The sequence below is a fragment of the Dipodomys ordii genome, unplaced genomic scaffold, assembly GCF_000151885.1.
Source record: "Dipodomys ordii isolate 6190 unplaced genomic scaffold, Dord_2.0 Scaffold43, whole genome shotgun sequence".
NCBI classification, from domain to species: domain Eukaryota; kingdom Metazoa; phylum Chordata; class Mammalia; order Rodentia; family Heteromyidae; genus Dipodomys; species Dipodomys ordii.
Window position 1 is genome coordinate 2,034,469 of NW_012267259.1, and position 23,251 is coordinate 2,057,719.

Sequence of the window (23,251 nt, forward strand, 5' to 3'; positions counted from 1 at the left end):
TTTTCCATCTCATTTATGCCCCTGACCTCAGCAAGCACACTGGAGACTCAATTACTCCCTTTGCCATCCCAGGGCAGTGGTTCCCACCTGCCTCCCTCCTCCCCAGGCTCCCCGGCCTTCTCTCGCAGATGCCGCATCTCCTCCTTCATAGGAAAGCAGAGGCTGTCAAGAAGGAGAATTGCGAATTCCGGCTCTAACATCAGAGTCCTCTGCATCCAGCCTCACTCACCCACCTACCTTCTTTCCCTCCCAGCCAGCGTCACACACCCGTACCCTGCCTCCTGGAAGGCCTCACCCCCTGCCCTCTGCTCCTGCTTCGCAGAGCCATGCCCCCAGGAAGGAGCTCAAATATGGCCTCTCCTCCACTGACCGAGAAATTGAATCTTTGTCCAAGGACTTTCCTGGGACTGTTCCGCCCGCCAGATGCCAGGCAGCCTCTCTTCCTGCATGGCTGCTGAAAACCCTCTCCCTGCTGCCTGCCCCCCTTCACTTCCAACTGCCCATGCCAAGCTCTTTCTCCACCCTGGCTTCTGAAAACTTTCAGGGCCACTGAGAAAAATCAGGACTGGAACAGTCAACTCGGAGAGCAAGCTGACTCAGGAGAGGACGTAGGAGGACAGTGCACCCCCACCCCCCGCCGGTGTCACCACAGAGCCCTAACAATGGTAGACTCACTAGGAAGGCCCGCTCAACCCATCTCTTCAGGCTAGGTTTTATGAAATGAAAGAACCCCAGGTTGGGGCTGGGAAGGTGGCTCAGTGGTAGAGCGCTTGCCTTGCATGCATGAGGTCCTGGGTTCCATTCCCCAGCACCACATAAGCAAAAAGAAAAAAAGAAAAAAAAAAGCCTGTGGCTCAAGTGGTAGAGCGCTAGCCTTGAGCTGAAGAGCTGAGGGACAGCGCCCAGGCCCAGAGTTCAGGCCCCATGATTGGACCCAAAAAAAAATTTAAAACGAACCCCAGGCAGACCTGGCCATCCCTGCCCAGGCCTGCCTTTGAATACCCCAGCATTCTTTGGTACTGGCAGTCTCTATTTGTATTCACTACACTTCCCCCCAGGAATCAGGCATCATGACCAGGACATTTCTACTACCCATGAGGAAGAGGAAGCATGCAGTGACCTCTCATGTCTAACCAGCCCAGCTGAGTTTGTTCCCCCCAGGAGGTAGCAGCGGTCTGTTGCACGGCACCCAGAGGACAGAAAACGCCCAGTGTGAATGCAGCTTAGGGGAGGGCAGGCGCCAGGCTGAGGCCCCATGAGGCAGCCTTAAGGGCAGAGGTTTGGTCAGAGCAGCATGGAAGGGAACATTTTCTACGTGTTACACCCTCATTCCCACCCTTGCAGATAACCAAGGGACAGCTGTATTGTTTGTGAGTTTGTTGGGGTCTCACTGTAAATACAGAGGCTTTCCCACCGGGAGGAACCTGAGTGATTTAAGGTTCTGGTTCTGATGCTTCCCCAGCAGCTTCCCAGGGAAGAACCACCCCTGGTGCTGCCCCATTAAGGCACAGTGCCCGCCCACACCCACATTTCTAAAGGAAAGCCCAGCTCCAGGGTGCCTGCCACCACACAGCTTCCCCCAGAAAAGTGATTTCCCCCTGTTTGCTTTACACCATGAGTCCAATTCTCACTTGGCTTTGCATCCTGTCACGTGGAGGTCACAGAACTCAATTCTTCACAGTGTGACCTCATTATTCTCTCTCCTCCGGCACAGGATCTGAGAGATGAGGGCTGTGTCTCAGCAGCACCTGCCATCAACAGGGTCGGTCCCAAGGGATGCCAAGGTGCCCAGCCACAACCAACTCTATGAACCAATTCTCCAACCTGCTTAGGCTCTGGCTCTGTGGGCATTCCCAGAAGGGCCTAGAAGGGTCTCAGTTTGTCTTAACTCAGATTGATTGTAGTATGACCTCCATATGCTAAAAATGCACTTTTCATTTGGGGTTCATTTTGACAGATGCAGTAACAACTGCTGGCTTAAAAGTCAACAGTTACTAGAGGCTGCATCAGATTATCCTTACCCATTCCCATTTCCCAGACCAGGAGGAACTGCAATCAATTTCCCACCTTGCAGACTTTTTTCTGAATCCTTAACTTGGTGCTCACCTTACCTCCTATGCCACACCTGTGATTTTGGCCACTAGTAAACTTAAAGGAGTCACTTTGTGGAACAACCTAGCATCTTGGCACCCTGAAACCCCACCAGCTCAATTAAACCCAGGATTTGGCAAACCCCATCTCTAAGGAGTTCATGGGGTAGGGAAGCCTTGTGTGGAAACAAAATGGCTTGATACTGGTCTGAATGAGCAACTCTGCTCTTGGTTCTGTTCAGCTTTTATTCTGCTGCACCCAGAGGTGGCCCATGTCCCTTTCAGCTGTTATGGAACCCTGACTCCAACCAAATTCAGGTTCTGCCCACAGACTTCCCTGGGCCCTACCTGGGCAGAGCACCTTCAAACAAAAGCATTGCTCCTCCCTGGCTGCCCAGCAGTGAGGCCCCTTCCCCCCCTCTCCTGAGGGCTTTCCCCTCAATATGGGGGTATCTGAGAGTGTATCTGAGAGTTTATACCACATTCTCGATGTTTAATGGATTGCAGTAGCAATGAAACATTCCTATATAATAGTGTGTGTGTGTGTGTGTGTGTGTGTGTGTGTACTGGGTACTGGGGTACTGGGGTACTGGGGCTTGAAATCAGTGCCTGGAGCTCTCTCCCAGCTTTTTTGCTTATAGCTGGTACTCTACTACGTGACCTCCAGTTGGTGTTTTGCTGGTTATAAGTAAGAGTCTTGAGGATTTATCTGGGTTTGAATCTCATTCCTCAGATTTTAACCTTCTGAGTAGCTAGGATTATAGCCATGAGCCAACCATGTCTGGCTGAAACAGACTTTAATTTCCCCATAACTTCCATAAAACAAATTCCAGTAAGGACCTGATGTGGACTCAGAAGGAAGGCAGAAGACAGGAAGGTTAGGCTGTACAGTCTAGGGACTGGGAAGGTTATGTTCATCGTGCATTTGGAAATTTGTTTCCACAACTGCTGGCTGCTTTGACTGTCACCTACTCTCAGAAACATTTGCTCCCAGCCTGGCCCTGCTCTGGGGTCCCCTCTGGGACTGTGTCCTCACCTGAGGACAGCAGTGTACAGTGTGACCAACTGACTCTACACAGCTGTGCATTGAAATCAGTGTTCCCATCGCTCTGGTTTGACATTCCCATGAGATGCTCTCTTGGAAAGCGGCAACTCTCAAAGCCTCAAATGACAAGGTAAAAGAAACCCACAAGCATCTCTCCTTTGCTGGCTAACATCAGGGTAAATCACTCCTAATCCACGTCATCAAGTAGCCACAGAATGGTCATCCTGAAGAACTGAAGTGCCTCTGAGAAGCTGTGAGAACGTAGAAAAGGCGAAGCCATGACCTCTGCAGTCACAGCTTGCAATTAGTTAACACTTTATCACAGAATTGGGTAGCCTGGTGTAGAATAAGCATCCCATACTCTGGAATCTTAGTTATGTGTGACCTTGACCTTGACCACCACAAGAGAGGAGAGAACTGGAACCTAGCTTGAGCAAAATGAAGGGTGGTACACAAGCCCAGCACCCTAGAGCTTGTGTTGCACATAAGACTTGGAGTTGCCTTCCAGTTTTAAGGGTGGCACTAGACAAGATGATTACTGCTAGGAATCTCAAAAGAGCATGTTCCTGTCTGAGCATGCTCAGAAGGAGAATGTGGGCAGTGGACACTGACCTAGGAAAGCGAGTGAGGAGGGAAGACAGGACGACCTGGGTTGTGACTATGTCCATTTAACCAGTGCCACTCAGCTCAGGGGACAATTGTTTTACCCTGTCTGGAACTTCTCATGTTGAAAAAGCCTACACAAGCACCTGACACACTGAGAAATTATTCTTGCGGTGACACTGACTTTGAAGATAAAGCTCATGTTTCTAAGATAGTGAAAAGCGGTTAGGAGATAAGAATGTGCCAGCTGTAGGAGTCTGTGTATTTTCAGTGTCTTCTATTATTTTGTTAACCTTTCCTTTTCATTTCAAAGACAGCAAAATAAAAAAGAACCCTCCAGGAAAAGAAATTCTTCCTCTTTCCTTACTACTAAGTCACATTCAACTTTAACCAGCAAGATTTGGAAGAGTAGTTAAAGCAATGGGTGTTTACCTTTTAAGGGCTAAAATCATGTGGCATCTACACCTTCTGTTAACATTTCTATCATCGAAGGAAGGATTCAGTGTGTGGTATGTATGTATATATATATTTCCTTCTCTCTTGATATATATTATATATGGTATGTATCTATATACACACATATATATAGTGAGAGACACAGAGAGAGAGAGAGCTCCCTCCCCAAATCACCAAGCCCACTTACCCACAGTTCACAAAACAGGAAACTAGAGGCCAAAGAAATGAGGTAGCTGACAAAAGTGAGATCAAATTGTCGTATATATTCAAAGAGTGCAAGCGTTCTGCTGATAGTTCAACACTTTCCCCGTCACAGCAGGTAAAGTGCATAAAATCCTGATGGGGGATACCTATGGATTGCCTGCCACGATACCATGCAGCTCCAGGACTCACAGGCTCTCTGATCCTGCAAAGGTTAATTATGGGCTCTTGAACTCTTATCTTTTAGGGACATCCATGACATCTTCTGGCACACAGGACATCTGAAGGACCAACTCAATTCCCCTATTCATATTATTCCAACCCCTACCATGCATTTTCTATAAAAGGAGGGTAATGTTTACCAGCACCGCAACACCTGCCAGTCACACTCAACATGCTACCCTCTAGTATGCAGAATAGACACTTCTAGAACCCGAAGGCCAGATAATCACAGACCAAATTCCAACTTTGAAATTGCACATGTTCCCTTGCACTACAAGGTGCCCTCTGGCCTACACACCAAGTCTAGAACTGAACTAATTTAATGATGGTGCTATCATTTTACCTTACATTCTTCATCCAGTAGGTCCAGAATACCCAGCTTAGCTTCTATGAGGTCAATACAAGGTTGGTTATCATAAAAATCAATCAAGGTCCAAGGGATCTGCTCCTTCATGTATTCTTCTTGCTCCAACTTGAACACGTGCTAGGATGGGAAGTGGAAGGTCAAGGTGAGCAAACTGCAGACAGACTCTGACATTCTCTTCCCTCAGTTTGCAGTGAGTTCTGAGTCCTGGAGGATGGCAGATAACTACCAGAAAAGACTTGGGCACTAAGTCATTATCAGGACTGCAAAACAGAAAAACTCGTGGCGTAATTTCTGAATCCTGTGTGACCCCTATGATACTAAAGTTTGCATTTGGGGCCTTTTATTCATTCAGATAGGGTCTAGGGCTTTTGCCCAGGTTGGCCTTAAGACTACAAACCTCCTGTCTCCATCTCCCAGGTAACTGGGATTGTAGGTGTAAGTCACTGAACCCTGCTGATTCTAGTATAGTTTAATTGTCCTGTTTGTTGTGGTGGCCCCAACTAATCACAAGAAGTTCCATAGCTGCCCTGTACCTGTTAGACACTCTGGGAGCCCAGCTAAGAGGAATGGGGTCAAAGCTGAGGAAAGGAACATTAACCCTTCAACACAGCTGCCCGAGACACACTTCCTCCCTACCTGAGAAGAGCTAGTTCCAAAGGCTGGGGGTGTGAGAATGGGAAAGGGAGGTCCTGACAAAGCTGAAGATATCACAAGTAGAAAGCAAGGCCCGCTCCCTCTCCATCTCCCAAGGCTATAAGCCCAGCCTACCGAGTTGAACTGCTGCTGGAGCTTTTCATTGGCATAGTTGATACAAAACTGCTCAAAGCTGTTTACCTCAAAGGTCTCAAACCTGGGGACAGAAAAAGTTGAAGATTAAGGTAAGAGACATTCTTTTATTGGAAGAAATTACCAAAAATGTCCTTCAACAAGGGCACTTTTTCTCCCCTGTGTGAGTAGCTACCAAAGGCATGACAATTGGACCCATGTCTTCAACTTCATAGGCTGTTATCCTAGAAGGAAAATTACTATGTCAAAGAACACTGCTTCTTCAAAGGCAAAAGGGAATTTCTAGGAATGGAAAACTAGTTTACACGATCACTCTTACCTTCCCCATGTACCAAAGTGTCAATCTAACCCTGGTCAACATTGTTTTAATGCTCTTTTTAAGAGCTTACACATAATATAATCATCAATGTATCATCAATGTATATTCCAATACATTTTAACAAAATGTTATAGATTCTAATGCAGATAGAAATGCAGATAAAGAACATTTTGCTTATAGAGAATGCTTTCATTACCTGGAAAGTTCCCCTTGTGATCTATTTAGGGCAGTTGTCCCTGTTCACACTGTTCACACTGACTGAGAGTATTAATGTACCATAGTTCTTAGGTCAAAAGTGCATATTAGCTTTTAAAAACCCAGTTTACTCAGGATAGAAGGATGTCCTTGAATGTTCATTTCCTTGGAATTAATAAGAGTTAAACATTTCCTAGTTCACTCAAACTAGTCAGCTGTGCTTCGTGAACTGTCTGTGATCCTTGGCCACGTTTGTTGGGTTTTAGCATTACAGAAGGACGTATTTGAGCTCTTCATACTTTAGAATATCCACACTTTCATTGCTCAGCTCAGGTGTTTGCCCTGTAGCTGAAGGCTGGGAGTGGAGGGGCATCCATGCAGAGAAGGGTGGTGGGTGAGATATGGTGCAGCATATGGAGCAGCACTATGGGGCTTGGATTTTCCCCTAGGCAGCAGGAGATCCTGGAGGATTTCGAGTTATGACATTCAGATATATACCATAGAGACTGGAATGAGGAAACATGATTAGGGGAATGTGTGCAAATATGGAGGCAGGATGAGGAAGGAGTCATTCCTGGAGTAAAAAGCCTGGCCAAGCTAGTGCTGGCCACACAACAGAAAGCTCTCAATCCTTAAAGATGTTGCAGGAAAGTAGCGTTCAAATGACCCTCAGAGTGTGCAGATAAAACTTATGCAACTAAACGCATGTCACTCACCAAGCCAGCAACATGAACAAGCTGGAAGTCTTAAGTTTCACATGAGTTGGCTCCACCTTGTGCAATGAACAGTGGCATCCGGCCAAGGGATGATGAGAGGCAGAAATCAGAGAGGAAGAGGCACCTTGGCTTCATTCACACAATGGACTGCAAGAGGCTGCAGTGGCCCTGCTTGAGAGCCTACAGGGCACTAAGGCCAAGGGCTTCCCAAGTTCTCCTTTAAAGCTTACAACAAAGGGAGCCTGCTACTAATCCCTCCCGATAGCTCAGGAACCTCAGGCATGTAGAAATTTAGTAGCCTGCCTAAAGTCAGGGGCAGAAGGCAGAAGAACAGTTGGACCTACACAGTCTGACTTCTGAAATCAGTCTTATTCATTCAGAGAGAGGCAAACATTTCATCAAAAATGAAGACAGCGGGGTACTGGTGGCACTCTGTAATCCTAGCTACTCAGGAGGCTGAGATCTGAGGATTGTAGTTGAGGCCAGCCCAGACAGAAAAAATGCATGAGACTTTTATCTCCAATAACCTATTTTTTAAAAAGCCAGAAGTGGTGCTGTGGCTCAAATAGTAGTAGAGCACTAGCCTTGAGCAAAAGAAGCTCAGGGACAGCACCCAGACCCTCAGTTCAAGCCCCAGGGCTAGCACCAAAACCCAAACCAAAACAAAGACAAAAACAAAAAACAAAGGAAGAAAAGCAGAGTGTCAATGGCTCATGTGTCTAATACTAACTACCCAGGAGGCTGAGATCTAAGAAGTGTGATTTAGAACCAGCCCAAGTGGACAAACCTGTGAGACTCTTATAGCCAAATTGCCACCAGCAAAAATCTAGAAAGTGGAGGCTATGACTCAAGTGTTAAAGTGCCATCCATGAGTGAAAAAGCCATGCGTCAGGGCTCAAGGCCCTGAGTCTAAGCCCCAGGTCTGGCACAAAAAGGAAGAAAAGAGGGCGGGGTGCCGGTGGTTCAGGCCTGTAATCCTAGCACCTGAGGAGGCTGAGATCTGAGGATCATGGTTCAAAGCCAGCCTGGACAGGAAAGTCCGTGAGACTCTTATCTCCAATAAATCACTAGAAAACCGGAAGTGGTGCTGTGGCTCAAGTGGTAGAGCACTCGCCTTGAGCTGAAGAGCTGAGGGACAGTGCCCAGGCCCAGAGTTCAAGCCCTACAACCAACAAAAAAAAAAATAAAGGAAAAAAACAAGTTATGGACAAGGATGAGTTCTCAGAAGGGGAGGTACCCAAGACAAGGGGAATGAGAGAGGCAGTGATTCTACAAAGGCCTTCATCACCTTCATCCACCGATCCTGTTCTTCAATATAGACAACTACATTTTCTCAGTCTTGTATATGGCATCATTCATGCCCTTCTAAATGCTGTCTTTCCTAAGTGCCATTCTCATATAGAAACGTGCTGTTGCTCTGGTGAGTACTGGGGATGGTGATAGTGGTGAGTCCTTATGCAGAGGCACCAACACGAACAGATGCATCAGATTCCCAACAAGGCTGGGTCAGCACCTGCAAATGATCAGACCTCCCCACACTCACCTCCATACCTCCTTGCTAACACATGGAAAAGAAGGAAATGATCTTGAGGTCAAAGGCATCAACGGCTTAGAGACAGCCACATTGAAACACAGCCTTTGCCTGGTTCATGTGGAAAAAATAATTCTAGATGAAGAAAACAAGATAAGAGAACCAAATCTGTGCTAGGACAAAGATCACCATCCTCAAGTAGGCAGCAGAGAGGCTGTATCACAGTCATTAGTACATCGAGTGCAATGCCTGCTCCCTCCCCCATCCCCCTCCCAACCCAGATGGCAGTTCTACAGGCTGAGTTAGATCACTTACAACCTTATTCCATCCATTCTTCTACCTAGCAAGAGGCTGCTGATGGGAGCTATGCCCAAAGGAAATTGAATTAACATAACCTACAAGGAAGATAAAAGAGCCACCCAGTAATTAGTCAGATGATAGTGCCAGGGTGTGCTGGCAGAGTTCACAGGGAGCTCCACAGACAGAGAAATTAAGTATCTCCTACTTGTCATTTTCAAAAGGTTTACCTTGGTAGCGCGGCACACAGAACACTCAAATTAATTTGAGATGGCTGAAATTAGCTCATAATTTCTGTATTTCTAAGATATCTGGTAACGTTTCTTCTGCCATCTAGCACAATTACTGTAATGCTAGAGGGCCAGCAATGCATGAGGGCCTCGGCTAGCTCAGAAAATGACTAAGATGACTGACCTCAGAAAGACACAGCTGGGAGGGAGAAGACAGAGCAATTTCTTTACAATGGAATTATATTTGTAGTAATTCTTCCTATCCACAGAGGTGACTTTTAAAAATAAACACACTGGATCAATCTCTGGTTGATAGCATTAAGATGTCACAGAAATTTATATACTAGGGGGATTAGATATTGCCTATACAATCAGTGATGAAAATGTTCGATCCAAATCCATAGATGGCAGGCAGAACAAGGCCAAGGGGTTTGATATCTGCACTCCTGGTGGTATACTCACTACTCTACTCCAATTTCCTTCCATTCTTAAGATTTAAATGGAAAAGTATGCAATTTCCTTTTATTCTATCCCAATTTCAGGGTGCAGTGAGTTCTACCAATGCCTCTAAAAGTAAGGATGCAAAGTGAACCCTCAATAACAACACATCTGTCACTCTGAGTTAATCATGTGCATCCAAGAATCTTTGCTCCATGGCCTGGAGAACCAATAGAGGAGCCATGTGCTGCCTGAAAAGGCCAGGCAACAGTTCTCTCCCTGGAGTGTGAGTCAAAAGAACAAGGGTATCTGGCTGAGCAATGTAAAGACATGGGATATAGTGTTCACCTGCAAAGTGGGGCAGTCAGATGACACACAGGAGAAATAACATAAGGTAGAAACATCTAGATGAGTCTTTTGAAACAGAATCATCTTGTGCTGGCATAACCCAAACATTCTTTCTATGCTCAAGTCCACGAATTCTCACAGACATCTGGGGTCTACTGGAGAGGCCAACCCTTTGATCAGTCTACCATGTTATCTGGGGTTGCTGTCTATAGGAGTTGGCAGGACTAGCATTGTGTTCCTGTACATCTCTGTGCCTAGATGCCCCTCCCTGTTCTTCCCCCAAGAGAGAACAGTCCAGGGTAGTGCACATACACACAAAGCCAAGAATAGCCATTCTTCAGGATCTTGATCCATTCCATTTGCCATATGGCTTGATTCCTGGCTCCTCTTCTTCATTGCTATGTCTCTGGTGCCAAGTTGAAAGTAGGGAGAGTACAGAGTAAGCCCCATAGCATCATGTCTGCAAGGTCTAAGAAGACTAGGGTCAGCCATGCATATCTACCTTGAAGCAGGCCTGGACATCTTCTGGGCAATTCAACACAGGCCAGTACCCACAGGATAGGGGACAAATGAGCTTCTCTTTCATTTTTTTTCATATTCATCAGAGATGAGCTCTGAGTAACTATAGTAGGAATGTTAAAATGACTTATAACTTTATTTTGGAGAAAAATACCAAGAAAATAATAATCCTTCTATTTCCTTTAAAACAATGAAGGAAAAAGAGTATCTAGGAAGTTTACTTAAAATATGTCCATCTATATTTGCAAAAATATGCTTGCAAATCATATTTCTAGTAAGGGGTTAATATCCAGTATAGGCAAGAAAACACCTACAACTTAATAATAAAAATTATCTGAGTTAGAATTGGGTGACTCTTCCAAAATTTCTCCAAAGAAGTTGTACAAATGGTCAAGAGGCACATAATAAGATAACCAGTCCCACGATCTATTAGAAAAATGCAAATCAAAATCACAATCCAGGGTTACCTTGCACCCAGCAGGTTGACATATTATCAGAAAATAACGAGTGTAAGCAAAGATGCAGGGAAATTGGGTCTTTGCTCACAGCTGGTAAGAATAGAAAATGGTATAGCATCTATGAGAAACAACATGAAAGTTTCCCCCCAAATTATCCTATAACTCAGCAACAATTTCTAAGCATATATCTGATAAATTAAACAGCAGAACCTGGAAGACATTTTTGCATATCCATGTGCATTTCAGTATTATTCACAACAGCCTAGAGATGGGAACAACCCAAAATAATGTGCCTTGTTAGATGTGATGGACAGAATTAAACAGAATGCTATAGATATAAACAGTATAGCTAGCATGAACTCATGAGTCCAAATCCCAGTACTGGAAGCAGGTGGGCAGGCAGGAAGGAAAGAAGGAAGGAAAGATAAACAGATGGATGGACTGGAGTGGCATGCTAATTTAGCATAAGGGAGTGTGCTAATTGAGTATTAGGAAATAACACAGGATTGAAAAGTGCACAACATCCTAGAAAATCTCATTTTCTGCTTTCTGGAACCCAAACTTCCCTATTTCCTGCCCTGAGTCTCTCTTCCACTGTTTCTCAGTATAATGCATCAATCTATTACACTCTGCTTTAGTCTAAAAGTCTCCCAAGTAACTGCCCTCAGCAAGAACAGGCTAAAGCCCCCTGCTATCTTGGCACTTTAAAGACTGAAGCCAAAAACAAGAAACTGTGTTTACCCGAAATTGAAACCATTTGTTTCTTGTTGCCTCAGGAAAGGAGAGGAATAAAGGATTAAGCTCACAACTAATCGAGCCCATAGAGGCAAGTGCTGGCTAAGGGAACACGAAAAGGAAACTCCAGCCGAAAGCTGCCAGCTCTCCTCTATTAATGTCCATCCCTCCCTGGTCAGACATCCCTGTAGGCAGGCTTAACTCTTAGTTAAGGAGAACAGCTTGGATTGGCTAAATTGCTTTGGGTATTGCTTGCTTTGCACATTTTTTTGGAGCTGGGATAAGGGAGCAAGATAAAGAGAAGCCATCTTTATACCAAGGTACTGGGCATAAGGTCCAAAATTGCTTAAGAGGCTATGAGACACCATAGTCTTCCTGCAGGCAGTCCATGCTCACTTTCTCATCTACCAGTTGGAACAGGACAGTGGGCAGAGGTGTGTGGTATAGTGTTGGCTTGTGTATGGCTTGCTTATTCATACATATGTGTGCATGTGAGGGTTTGTTCATTATGGGCGTTTAGTAGTAACATTTTAAACATTTATAGCAAAGTGTGGGGCAGCTTCTCCACAAATCACTCATTTTAGTTCCATCTCTGGAATGAGCTTGACTGGTGGGTCAATAATGCCCCAGCAAGGCACTGTAGATCATCTAAAGACAGTCATATCGATGGAGAAAAATTAATGTCCACCTATTGGTGGTGACAGAAGAACAAATCACTCCATTCTTATTTCCTAGCTTTGTGCATTTCTAGCCTGGGAGGGAGACAACTCCTTAGTCTTTCCCTCTTAGCAAACAGGGTTAACTGGACTCAGAAACACATTCTGCCATCTTTCATTTTCTCTCTGGTTTCCATTCTTGACACTTTTAACAAGGAGTAAAAAAAAAAATCAAATATGTCCGCCCAAAGGCATCCTTTATGGTTACTGCTATATACAGCTAATAAAAAATGAGACAATGGATAGGTGTTCTGCTCTCTCTCCAGTGGTTGGTAGTTAGAGATATTATTTTGGCCTCCAAAATAATAAGGCTCAAGTCTCCTGATGCTCCCTAGAGAGAATTACATACCACAGGAAACCTAACAACTGGCATTAGGTCCAAAAGAGGAGGAAGATGGTTAGAGAAGGTGAGAGATGGGGCATCAAGTGTTCTGCCCCCTTCCAGGTAAATAGGAGATGACCACTTTAAAAGCAAGACAGATTGAGGAGTTTCTATGAGGTATCTGAAGCTCACAAGCAATAAGGCAGACAAGACAGCATGGGTGGAAAGGGAGATGACAGTGATCACTTTGCATACTTTATCCCGTGTCCTTCATTTTCTTCCAGAGTTGAAACTATTTTCTGGTAGGAGCATGGATCAAAAGGTAGAGCATCTGTCTGGCAAGCACAAGGTCCTGGGTTCAAAGTTGCCAAAAAGAAAAAGGGAAAAGAATGATGACATAGGCCTAATGAGACCTGATGGACCACATTAGTACCTGCCTCTCTGTTTTAACAGTTGGGTTTTTATCCCAGAGTTCCTTAACCATTCTCTGACTAGAAGAAAGAGGCTGAAGCAGTCCATGTGTGTGCAGTAACTTCCTGCAGACAAATTAGCTGTGAAGGAGTATGTGTACACATACTTAGCTTTTGCAAGTAGCCTTGTGATACTCAGAGAGATACCCTTGGGCCAACATGATGTATTTTTTCCTCTTCTTCCTAGTCAAAAGAGTGGTGAGAATAGAAACAAGAGAGAAGATGAAAGATGTATGATGTTTTCTTGAGTACAGTTAACTCCCAAGTAGACAGACGTCTTCTTAACCCTGGTTCTAGCTTGTATACAACTCATTCCCTTGACCTCTACTTGCAGCGTTTGACTACTCTCCAGGAGAAGAGGAGATCACTCCAGGACATGGTTGGAAAGAAATAGATTAGCTTTAGAGAGAGAAGCAGCATTGTTTTTTTTTTTAAAAAAAGAGAAAACAACAGAGATTGCCTAGAAGGAAACAACTCTCTACATGCTCACCAGTGGCTGGGTGCTGTTGGCCTGTGCTAGGACTTCCTCTCCTAAGAAGCTGTCAGATGCTCCAAAATGATGGACACATATAGGTTAGGAGTTGACACTAAAACCAGCAGATTGACCCTCTGGTCTGCTGCTGAATGTATTTCTCTAACCATACATCAGCCTTCCCTTGGTATAGTTGTAGGACCTGAGAGAAAATAAGCTCCATTGGAAAAATAGACACAAATATAAGCACAAGCCCACTTGAAGCCAGAAGCCCAGCTCCCAAAGGCCTCCCATGGATGGGCAGACAGACTGCCACTGGGCTTCTCCAGGGAGGAAGTAACTGCCTACTTAGACTCAAGGCACTGGGATCAGAACCCACAAGGTATGCTACTTGCCATATCAATAGCATGAAGTCATCATGTTTTTACATGCTAGTAACAAAAATGAATCTGTATGCTAGTCTTTATGAAGCAGAATTTCAGAAGAATTAGGATTCTTGCCCAGGCTGAGGTAACAAGATCAGATACTACAGTCTAGGATTCTTCAGCTCCTCCTTCAGGAATATAACACTACAGATCAGTGTTTTGGGAAACTCACAAAAATATTTGAGGTGGTTGGAATAATAATTCAGGATCAATTATTGATAGCCAGGCAGTAAGTTCCCAGAGAGTGACACTGTTCTGTGCTCTTGCAACAGCAGTGACAAGGACTGAGCACACAGCAACATACCTCACTGACCAGAAAGGAAAGGGGCAGGGACTGCCCTGGTCACTCAGCTCAAACCTCTTCTCCAACATGCCATTCAACAGCAACATTCCCCATGGTTCCTCTCTCCTTCCCATACTGGGGTTTGAACTCAGGATACAGTTGCTCTCCCTCAGCTTTTTTACTCTACCACTTTAGCCACACGTCTACTTCATATTTTTGATGATTATTGAGAGGAAAAAAAAAGAAGCTTACCAGCTTACAGACCAGGCTGTAATTCTCACATCTCAGCCTCCTGAGTAGCTAGGATTATAGGCATGAGCTACTGGCACCCAGCTAGTGGAACCTTTCTTACTTCATTCTCTATTTTCTTCCCTTTAAGAATCCAGTTTAAATCTTGCCTTCCCTCATAAAGCTTCCCCTACCTATGAAAACAAGTGTGCTCATTCTAGCCTTCAAACTCGATCAGCATAAAGTGCTTGAGCCTTCAGAGGGGCCCTTCTAGCATCTCCTCTGACGCTTCTTGCAATAGTTGGCCCATGCCTGTGACTGACTTAACTTCAGCATGTTCCTGTGGCCTTAGCAACATCATAAATTAAGTGTCAGTCTTCCTCTCCATAACATATGATGAGCAAGGCCTCAGAGACATATGGGGAGAGCCTGCCTCTGTGTGGGGAAGGAGCTGCTTTGAGGGGATCCCCTTGTTCTCCAACCTCATCACAAGGCGGATACCAGCTGAGTCTCAGCCCTGCTTAGCGGGCTGAAACTCAGCATTGCTATTCTTACTGAGTTGCACTTTGGTGGGTCTGGATTTCTATTTTAAGATCCAGGAGGATTCAATCTATTATTAGCTTAAATGAAAGAGGGCAGGACATTGATAAGGAGAAAAAAAGAAACTACCAGAGTATTGTAACCCTGATCCTATAACTTCAAACAATTCCAAATGCGTCTGCAAAGTGTCTCAGCGAGGGTGCACTACAGCTCAAATCTTCATGTGAAGCTACAGAAACTGGAGAATGGAGAGGGACTGTGATGTGTAGGCCCATTCAGCTAGTGGTGATAGCATGGATTCAGAGAGGCCTAGCCTGATGGCTAGGCAGGTACACTTCCCCCCTGCCACGCTGCTTCTCCCTGTGAAAAGCATGCCCTTATAAATAGAAGGCCTTTCAATTTACCTTGAGCTCCAAAAGGAAGAGAAATCTCAAGTACAGGGCTGAGCAAAATGACAGTATTTAAATAACCACCCTAACTGCTGACACAGTCAAGAAGGCTTACCCATAGATGTCCAGGACCCCAATGAAGGAGTGCTGCTTCAGGGCGGTATGCAGGGCCTTGTTGATGTGTTCGACAATCCAGCTGAAAAGTTGGGCGTAGATGTGCTTGGCCAGGGCGTTGCGTGCATTGACCACCTGCTGCAGGGACATGGTCTTGACATAGGTCTCCGAGGTGGTGACCAGCTTGCGATGGCACAGCCAGTGCTCCATCTGGCTGTGCTCCACCCCTAGCAGGCGGCAGAAGTTGTTCAGGTGTTCATCCTCAGGCTGGGGGTGGAGGGAAGGAAGACAGGATCAGGAGGGGTATGAGAGATAAGTTCCTTTCTCATGTTTTCTCTTTGCCCAGAGGGAAAACAAATTGAATTCCAGGTCATCCCAGCACTATGGAACTCCATCCCTTTCTGCCCACTGCAGTAGCTGTTAGCACACGCTGTGAAGCTTCACCTGCTAATGACTAAACTATCAGGGCTTTAAAAAGCAAAATACCATCCTCCTCTGGCTCCCTCCTGTACTGCCAGGCTGTGGCTGAGTAGCCAGTAGGAGGGGCTGGCCTGAGTGAAGGGAGCAGAATGAGAATGGACAGCTCAGGAATAGAGCACACAGAGCCAGGAGCCAGAAGGCAGCAGGTGCACATCGAACAGACAGTTCACATCTGCCAAGGGCCACGTGTGGCACTCAGCCACAGCCCAGAAAGAAGTTATCTTCCCATTCAGAAACCCTTCATATGCAAGTTCCAGGTCTTCCTAGCAGGACACCTGAACTGAACCTCAGGCTAAGGCTGGAGGGAATTTTGGAGGCATGTGGTTCCTACCCCACCCTCAAAGCTTCAGATTCCTTTCTGTAATGTGGACCAGCCACTGCCTTCTGGGATAGCAGGCTATGGACAATCATCTAAGGGTTCTACATCCTTTTCCTTCAAGTTAGTGGTGGTGCCAATGGGTGTGTTCAGATGTGCTAAGTGAGAAGCAGGCTGCTAGTCAGTTGACAACATCCCTCCCAGGAGTGATGGAACTACCCTCCACTTCCAAGCACTTCTATGCCAGCTACAAAACAGAGCTTTGTTTACATTCTTAAAGCACTTACTGTTTTGGGGAAAACATTAATCAACAAGGAAATCAACAATCTATCAACAATGCTCGCAATGCTTGTACACACAGCAAAATTATGGACCAGAGTTTGGGGAGGGAGGGAAAGAGAAAGAGAGAGAGGGAGAAGGGGAGAGGGAGAGGGGGAGAGGGAGGGAGAGAGAAAGAGGGAGGGAGAGAGAAAGAGGGAGGGAGAGAGAGAGGGAGAGGGAGAGAAAGGAAGAGAGAGGGAGAGAGAGGGAAAGAGAGGGAGAGAGGGGGGAGAGGGAGAGAAAGAGGGAGAGAAAGAGGGGGAGAGAGAGAGAGAGAGAGAACTGGAAAGAAAGAGATTCCTCCAGCTTAAGACTCTGTTCCATCCTGGTGAAGCTGAGCCACAGCAGTGTGAAGGCTCACCCAGGTCCCTGACCCCTGCCTACTCTACCTTGCCACTAGCTCTAGGGTTGTCTCTAAGAGCCACACTTGAGTCTTGACTCTTGTTTACCCAAACAGCAGTCATAATACCAGGCTTTTCAGCCCAGAGAAAACCAAAAGTTTCCACAGGGTCTTGTCTTTGCAAAAACATGTCAAGTTTTGTTTTTTTTTTTTTTGAAAATTCCTGCTGCCCCCTCAGGACACCCCGCAAAGCACCTGTGGTCCTCACAGATTCCTCATCCCAGTGATTCACACCCTCATTTCTGCACCTTGGAAAAGCTGTATCCCAGCCTCCACTCTTCAGGGGAGTTTATTAACTGAGGCTGAAAAGGAATCCTTGAGAACACGGTGTGCCCTATCCTAATGCCTCTACAGTGCATTCGGGCCTCATTTTCTGAGAGCCCACCTATAGGATTTAAATGGAGATTTGTTCAATGGACAGTAACACAGATAGCTGTCATTTCACACAACATACTGTTTTGACATTTTCTTTTGCCCTACAGGTTTCTAAACTCTATCTACTCAAAAAAAAAAGTAAAATAGACGTGTGTGTGTGTGTGTGTGTGTGTGTGCGCGCGCGCGCGTGCAAGTGGGGCTTGAACTCAAGGTCTTGCACTCTTCTTTGGCTTTTTTACCCAATACTGGTGCTTTATCACTTGAGTCACAGCTCCACTTCTAGCTTTCTTGGTGGATAGAGATAAGAGTCTTATAGACTTTTCTGCTCTGGGTTGGCTTTGAACTGCTACCCTCTCAGATCTCAGCCTCCTAAGTTAGGATTATAGGCATGAGCAAAATAATTGACTTTTAGAGAAGACCCTCCACAAACCACAAAGACCAGTGTTTTCCACAAAGTACTGATGTGGAATGGGAACACAGAGAACACCAACTGGATTTCCTCTCACCAGGCTAAACGCAGCCCAACTGGTCATAGTTAGTGGACCACATGAGGGGAGAAAGGGGAGAGGGAGAAAAGAGAGATCAGTCTTTGAAGGCGCAGATCATTTATCTAACCAAAGAACCCTTATGTTTCCAAGGGTTGGGCTCCCAGGAAAACCACTTCTGAACTGCTTCACCTCATTATTCAGATGAAGAAAATGAAGCTCAGTGAGATGCCCTGAAATGTTCTGAAAGGCTGGTTGGGTATGGAGAGTCCTATCTTTTTTACCCACTCAGAAGTGAGGGGTGTCACGGCCACTTATGGCCAGCAGCCTTTCACTGTGCAGCCCTTTCCCTCCCCCGCCCATTGGCGCCAACATATGGGATAGAGTTTAGACCCTGGGGACTGCTTGGCAGGCAACAAGTTCAGAGGTGGCAAGTGTCCAATTTACTCATCTGACCCATTTCCAAGAAATTCTTAATTGCTAGGCACAGCTTTGCAGTTGGATTCCCTGACATTTAAATGGCCTGCCAGCAGCAGACACAGGCAATCCAAGGCCTGCTCTCAGGCACCCTCCCCTCCCTGATGATGCCCACTGTGAGTGCATGCGGTGCAGAAGGACTCACAAGGGAACTTTCTAATAACCACCCAGGGACGGGTTTCCAGCTTGCTCCCACCGCTTCTGACTGTTGATTAAAGGTGCTCACAGAAACTGATTTAACAACCTGAAATTACATTTAAGTATAATTAAGTGATGCTAAATCCTTTAAAAAATAGCCAGCATTATAGGTAGGAGATTAGTTTTATGGGCTCATATTGCCAAATTCAAGGGACAAATTGCTGGTGGCGTCCAAGTAATTGGATGCTATTGAATCTCCAAGGCAACTCTGGCAATCATGGAACACATTCTCATGCTTTAATTAAAAATCAGAACTACCGAGCAGAAGGTAAGCTGCTGATGAGTAGACAGCCTTTCCAACAGGAGGCCCACTTCAGCATCTGAGAGTATACATTCCTGCGGTGGCTACCAGCAGCAACCATGTCATAATGCATTCCTGGAGCTCATACTTGGGTGAGGCATCATGTTCAGAGCCACCAGCAAGTGGAGGATGGCTCAGTTCAAAGGCTCAGAGTTCCAGTAAGAAGTGACACTGAGGCTTAGCATGGCGGCTCACACCTATAACTCTAGCTACTCAGGAGATGGGTATCAAGAAAATTGTGGTTTTATACAAGCCTGGACCAAGAGCTCATGAGAGCCCCCACCGCAACCACTAAAGGATGGGTGTGGTGGCAAGCACCTGTCATTTCAGCTATGCTGGAAGCATTAATAGGAGTTGCACAATCCAGGACAGCCTGGGAACAGATGTGAGAAAACACGTGAAGAATAACTAAAGAGAAAAGGCTGAGGTCATGGCTGAAGTGGTGAGCCTCTAAGTTCCATACCCACTATTACCAACAAGACTGGTATAGGAGAGACCATTGGCTGCATCACTGGCCATTTTGACCCTGGAGAAAGACAATTCATTCTCTAGGTCATAGGTTTTCCTCCCCTGTCCAATGAGCGAAGCTCTCAAGAACCACTGTGGCTCAAACAAGAAGGTTAACTGTCACTACCTCAAGTCACCAAGGGCTCTGAGCCCCTCCCATGCAGGGCTGCACTGACCTTCCCACGCACACTGCAGGGGAGGAAACAGACACAGGAAGGTGAGCGCTTTCCCGAGTCACACATTTAGAAAGTGGCAAAAGCAGGACTTGGACTCTGGCAGCCCTGACTCTGAATCATCACTCCCACCATTCCTCCCATAGCGTAGACTTTGGGCCTGAGCTCTCCTTTGTAAATCTCCTTTGTGAGAATAGGGTTGTGCCCCATGGGCTCCACACTTCTCCATCGCAGGCTGCCTCCCACAGCCCATCAGCACCTGCATCCTCTGTCCACTCATCTCCATGGGTGTCTTGATAGTCCCACATTTGAACAGACACCACACGAACAACTCACAGGAAGAACAGGGCCCACAACAGACGTAGTCCTAGCGCTAAACAGGGAAAACAGTCACTCATCAATCAGGAAGAAATACTTTCCTTCTTGCCTGCATGTCCTCAGCTGTCAGGTGCGGAGGATCAGCTGTAAGATCAGAGACATCAGGCTCACAGGCCCACTGCTGGCATTTCCAAAGAGACACCAGCTCTGTGTGGTGGTGCTATGATCTTGCTGGTTCTCCACTGACCCTTAAGACCTCTGACTGCCTCATCCATGCTCTTGTTTGTACCACCACTGAAGTCTACAGGGCCTCAATCAATCATCCAGCTGTCACTCATAGAGGCCTACAAAGACCTGGACAATGTGCAGGTGACATAATGGTCTCATAGTCTGGAAGTGAGGGAAGAAAAGTGGAAAAAGGCAAATAATCCCACAGTGAATTCAAGTAACTCTGCTAAACACCAGGGAGGGGAGGCCCCACGGTGCTCTAAGAATCCACCATAGGGGCTGGGTGGAGCTCAGTGGTAGAGAACAGGCATAGCATATTCAAGTTCCCACATCCCAAACAGACCACAAGCCAGACTCCATGACAGGGAGATATGCGTGAAGAGAAACGCAGTGGAGAGGAGAGGGGTACTGAGTGAGCTGGGGGACAGGCTAGAAGAGTATCGGTCATCTTTCTTGCATTGCGCCCGCCTACAGCAACTGTTTGTCTATGTAAATGTTCCTATCCTCCTCTATCCCCAATATTGGACAGAATATAACTTCCCTAAGGATACAGAGAACATTTTTCTGGCTATGTGTGCACAGGAAAGGCTCAGATTCTCTCTTGCTAGGGAAATAAACCTCATAGGCAAAATTCCTTGGCCTTACTCAGACAAGGGAGGGTTTGGCTTGAACTAGGGGCTCATCCACCATCTGGCCAGGCTAGAGATCCTCAGTAGAACCTGCTTGACCTCATAGCATCACTGCCGCCACACTATGTACCATGTGCCCCTCTCTCCTCACAGTGGGTGCACAGAGGCACATGAACATAAGATGTCAGAAACTGGCCAGGAGCACCTAACTACCATCTCCAACATCCTGTTCTTCTCCCCTAGGCCCAGGTGAAGGTATGGAGCTCTCACCAGACTGCATGGTCTGTGTGGAGGATGGCAGCAGGCCTGCCAAGAACATTCTCCCTTCACTGGACCCAAGAACATTCTCCCTTCACTGGACCCAAGAACATTCTTCCTTCACTGGACCCAAGAACATTCTTCCTTCACAGGGGGAAAAAGTATGGGCTGAGGGAAAACGGATGATGAGTGCTGCCTAATCCCAGCTAGACTTCCAGTCTCTTTCTCCCTAAGGGGAGGACTGGCTTAAACTTCTGCTAACTCCCAAACCCCTCACCAACAGTGCGAAGTTAATCATGTCCTCTCAGATGAAAAAAGAATCAACTTGTGAATGCCCACATTTCTTATTTTGTGGTGTTGTCTTTTGTCTTTTTCCACCTCTGTAGGAAACAAGAATTCATCTCCCTTTGGGTCTTCCCAGGACTTAGTCATAAATGTGCACAGAACAGGTAGATCCAGGTACAGGCTCATCCATTCGAAGTCAGCATGCCAGATTTAGCCTAGGCCAACAGCACTAAATTTTTGAAAGGACAAAACAACTCTGTCTACCTCTCTGCACTGGGACTTATTCCAGCATCTGCCCATCTGCCACAAATCAGTTGCTACACTGGGCACCGGAAAATAACCTCTATCATAAGTCTTTATGGAGCACTTTATAGGTCATAGGAGTTTGACACAGATGTCTCACTTAAGATTCTATCTCAGATTGGGGGCAGCTTGGTAAGTGTTATCAATGTGATCACCTGTCTTGCCCACAAGCTCCTTTGAAGCAATCACCAAGAATGACGTCCAATACTGCTTCATCTCTTTGCTACAGAAACCTCAGTTGAGCTCAAATAGTACTCAATGGATTGATGACAAGTTGTGGGCTTCCGTGTACCTCAGGGGCTTTGGGAAATCAACCCATCAAAAAGACTTTATTGAATAGCCACTAAATCCTATACGTTCCATGATAGCAATTTGATGGCAGCTGATTTGGAATGGATTGGTTCTTTAGAAAAAAAAATTATCAGCAAGTGAACAGGTGCCATTACTGTAAAGAATAAATAACTTAAATAACTTAGGGGTGCCCTCGAAGTGCAAAGGCACATTTCGGTTGTATCAGGCTGCAGGCGTATCAGTCGACAGTGTACATTTTATCTCTGGCACTGGGTGCAACTTACTGATATCCTGCAGGAGTCCCCATCCCGCTCGGCCTGAATCTCCACACTTCCAAGATGTAAGATGGAAGCAATTATCTTAAAAATGCTTATCTGATGGGACTCTCGCACTCCTGGAAGGGGGGGAAAATGGAGAGAATGAATAACACTCAATATCCACGGCTTTGATAGAAAGGGCATTTCACTCTTATTAAGGACTTTAAAAAAAAAGTTTGATTTTTCTTTCTGAGCCAATGACTCCTAAAACAGTCCAGGCTGCAAACCAAGTAATTACCACTCACAGAAACAGCTCAGAGGGCAAAGGGGCTCCGAGGCCAAAAAGGAAATCTCCTCACTCTGATTGCCTCCGTCATTCCAGATGGGACACACTACCGTTTAACTTCTCCAAGAGCACAAGGGAGGGAGCAGTCACCCAGACTCATCTGGACTTCACTGCAGCCACTTTATGGATGTTTTTAGGAGTTAACTAAGAATGGTTATTTATCTGTAGTCATTTTTTATCCCAACATAATATCCTACAAACATCTATGACATGCATCCCCAGAGCCAACTGGGGAAGGGGAGAAGACCCCAGAAACTGAATGTTCCAGGGGCCAGCCAGTCCGCTAAGCTCATGGCCAGTCCCAACAGGGCAGTGGTTATGAGTCCCATTACATAGGTTCCCTTATGTGCGACAGACAGATACACCTAAAATACAATGGTCAAATCTGTTATAGCCTCATGTGAATTATCAAAGGCATGAACACTCTCTTAACATTAGAGTTAGCTTGAAGGCATTATCGTTTCTTTTTAAATTCCAACCTTATGACAAAAGCTATAGAATGATATAATGTCCATTTAAGAAATGATACAAGTTATTCCATTTCCTTATCAGCTGACGCTACTTATCTTTAAGGCAATAGTTTACAGGGGCTGAAGAAGGTGAGTAAACACCTTAAAAGGGAGGCACAGGCATGTCATGCCAAGATTAAAAATTTCTCCTGATAAATCCAGGTACTAGAGGCTCACACCTCTAATCCTAGCTAGTCAGAAGGCTGAGGATCAAGGTATGAAGCCAGCCTGGGGCATCAAAATCCATGAGACTCTTATCTCCAACTAACTACCTCCCAA

General features: G+C 45.8%; 1 protein-coding gene across 1 annotated transcript in view; it reads right to left on the reverse strand.

The window, feature by feature from the left end:
• Positions 1-23,251, reverse strand: part of Myo5b (myosin VB) — a 179,537-nt gene that overhangs the window by 92,509 nt on the left and 63,777 nt on the right. Inside the window, exons 10-13 of the mRNA XM_013018885.1 lie at positions 22,145-22,254; positions 15,517-15,782; positions 5,753-5,834; positions 4,961-5,101 (exon numbers count right to left, since the gene is read on the reverse strand). Coding sequence (XP_012874339.1) covers positions 4,961-5,101; positions 5,753-5,834; positions 15,517-15,782; positions 22,145-22,254 — 599 coding nt within the window. The remainder of the gene's footprint in view (positions 1-4,960; positions 5,102-5,752; positions 5,835-15,516; positions 15,783-22,144; positions 22,255-23,251) is intronic.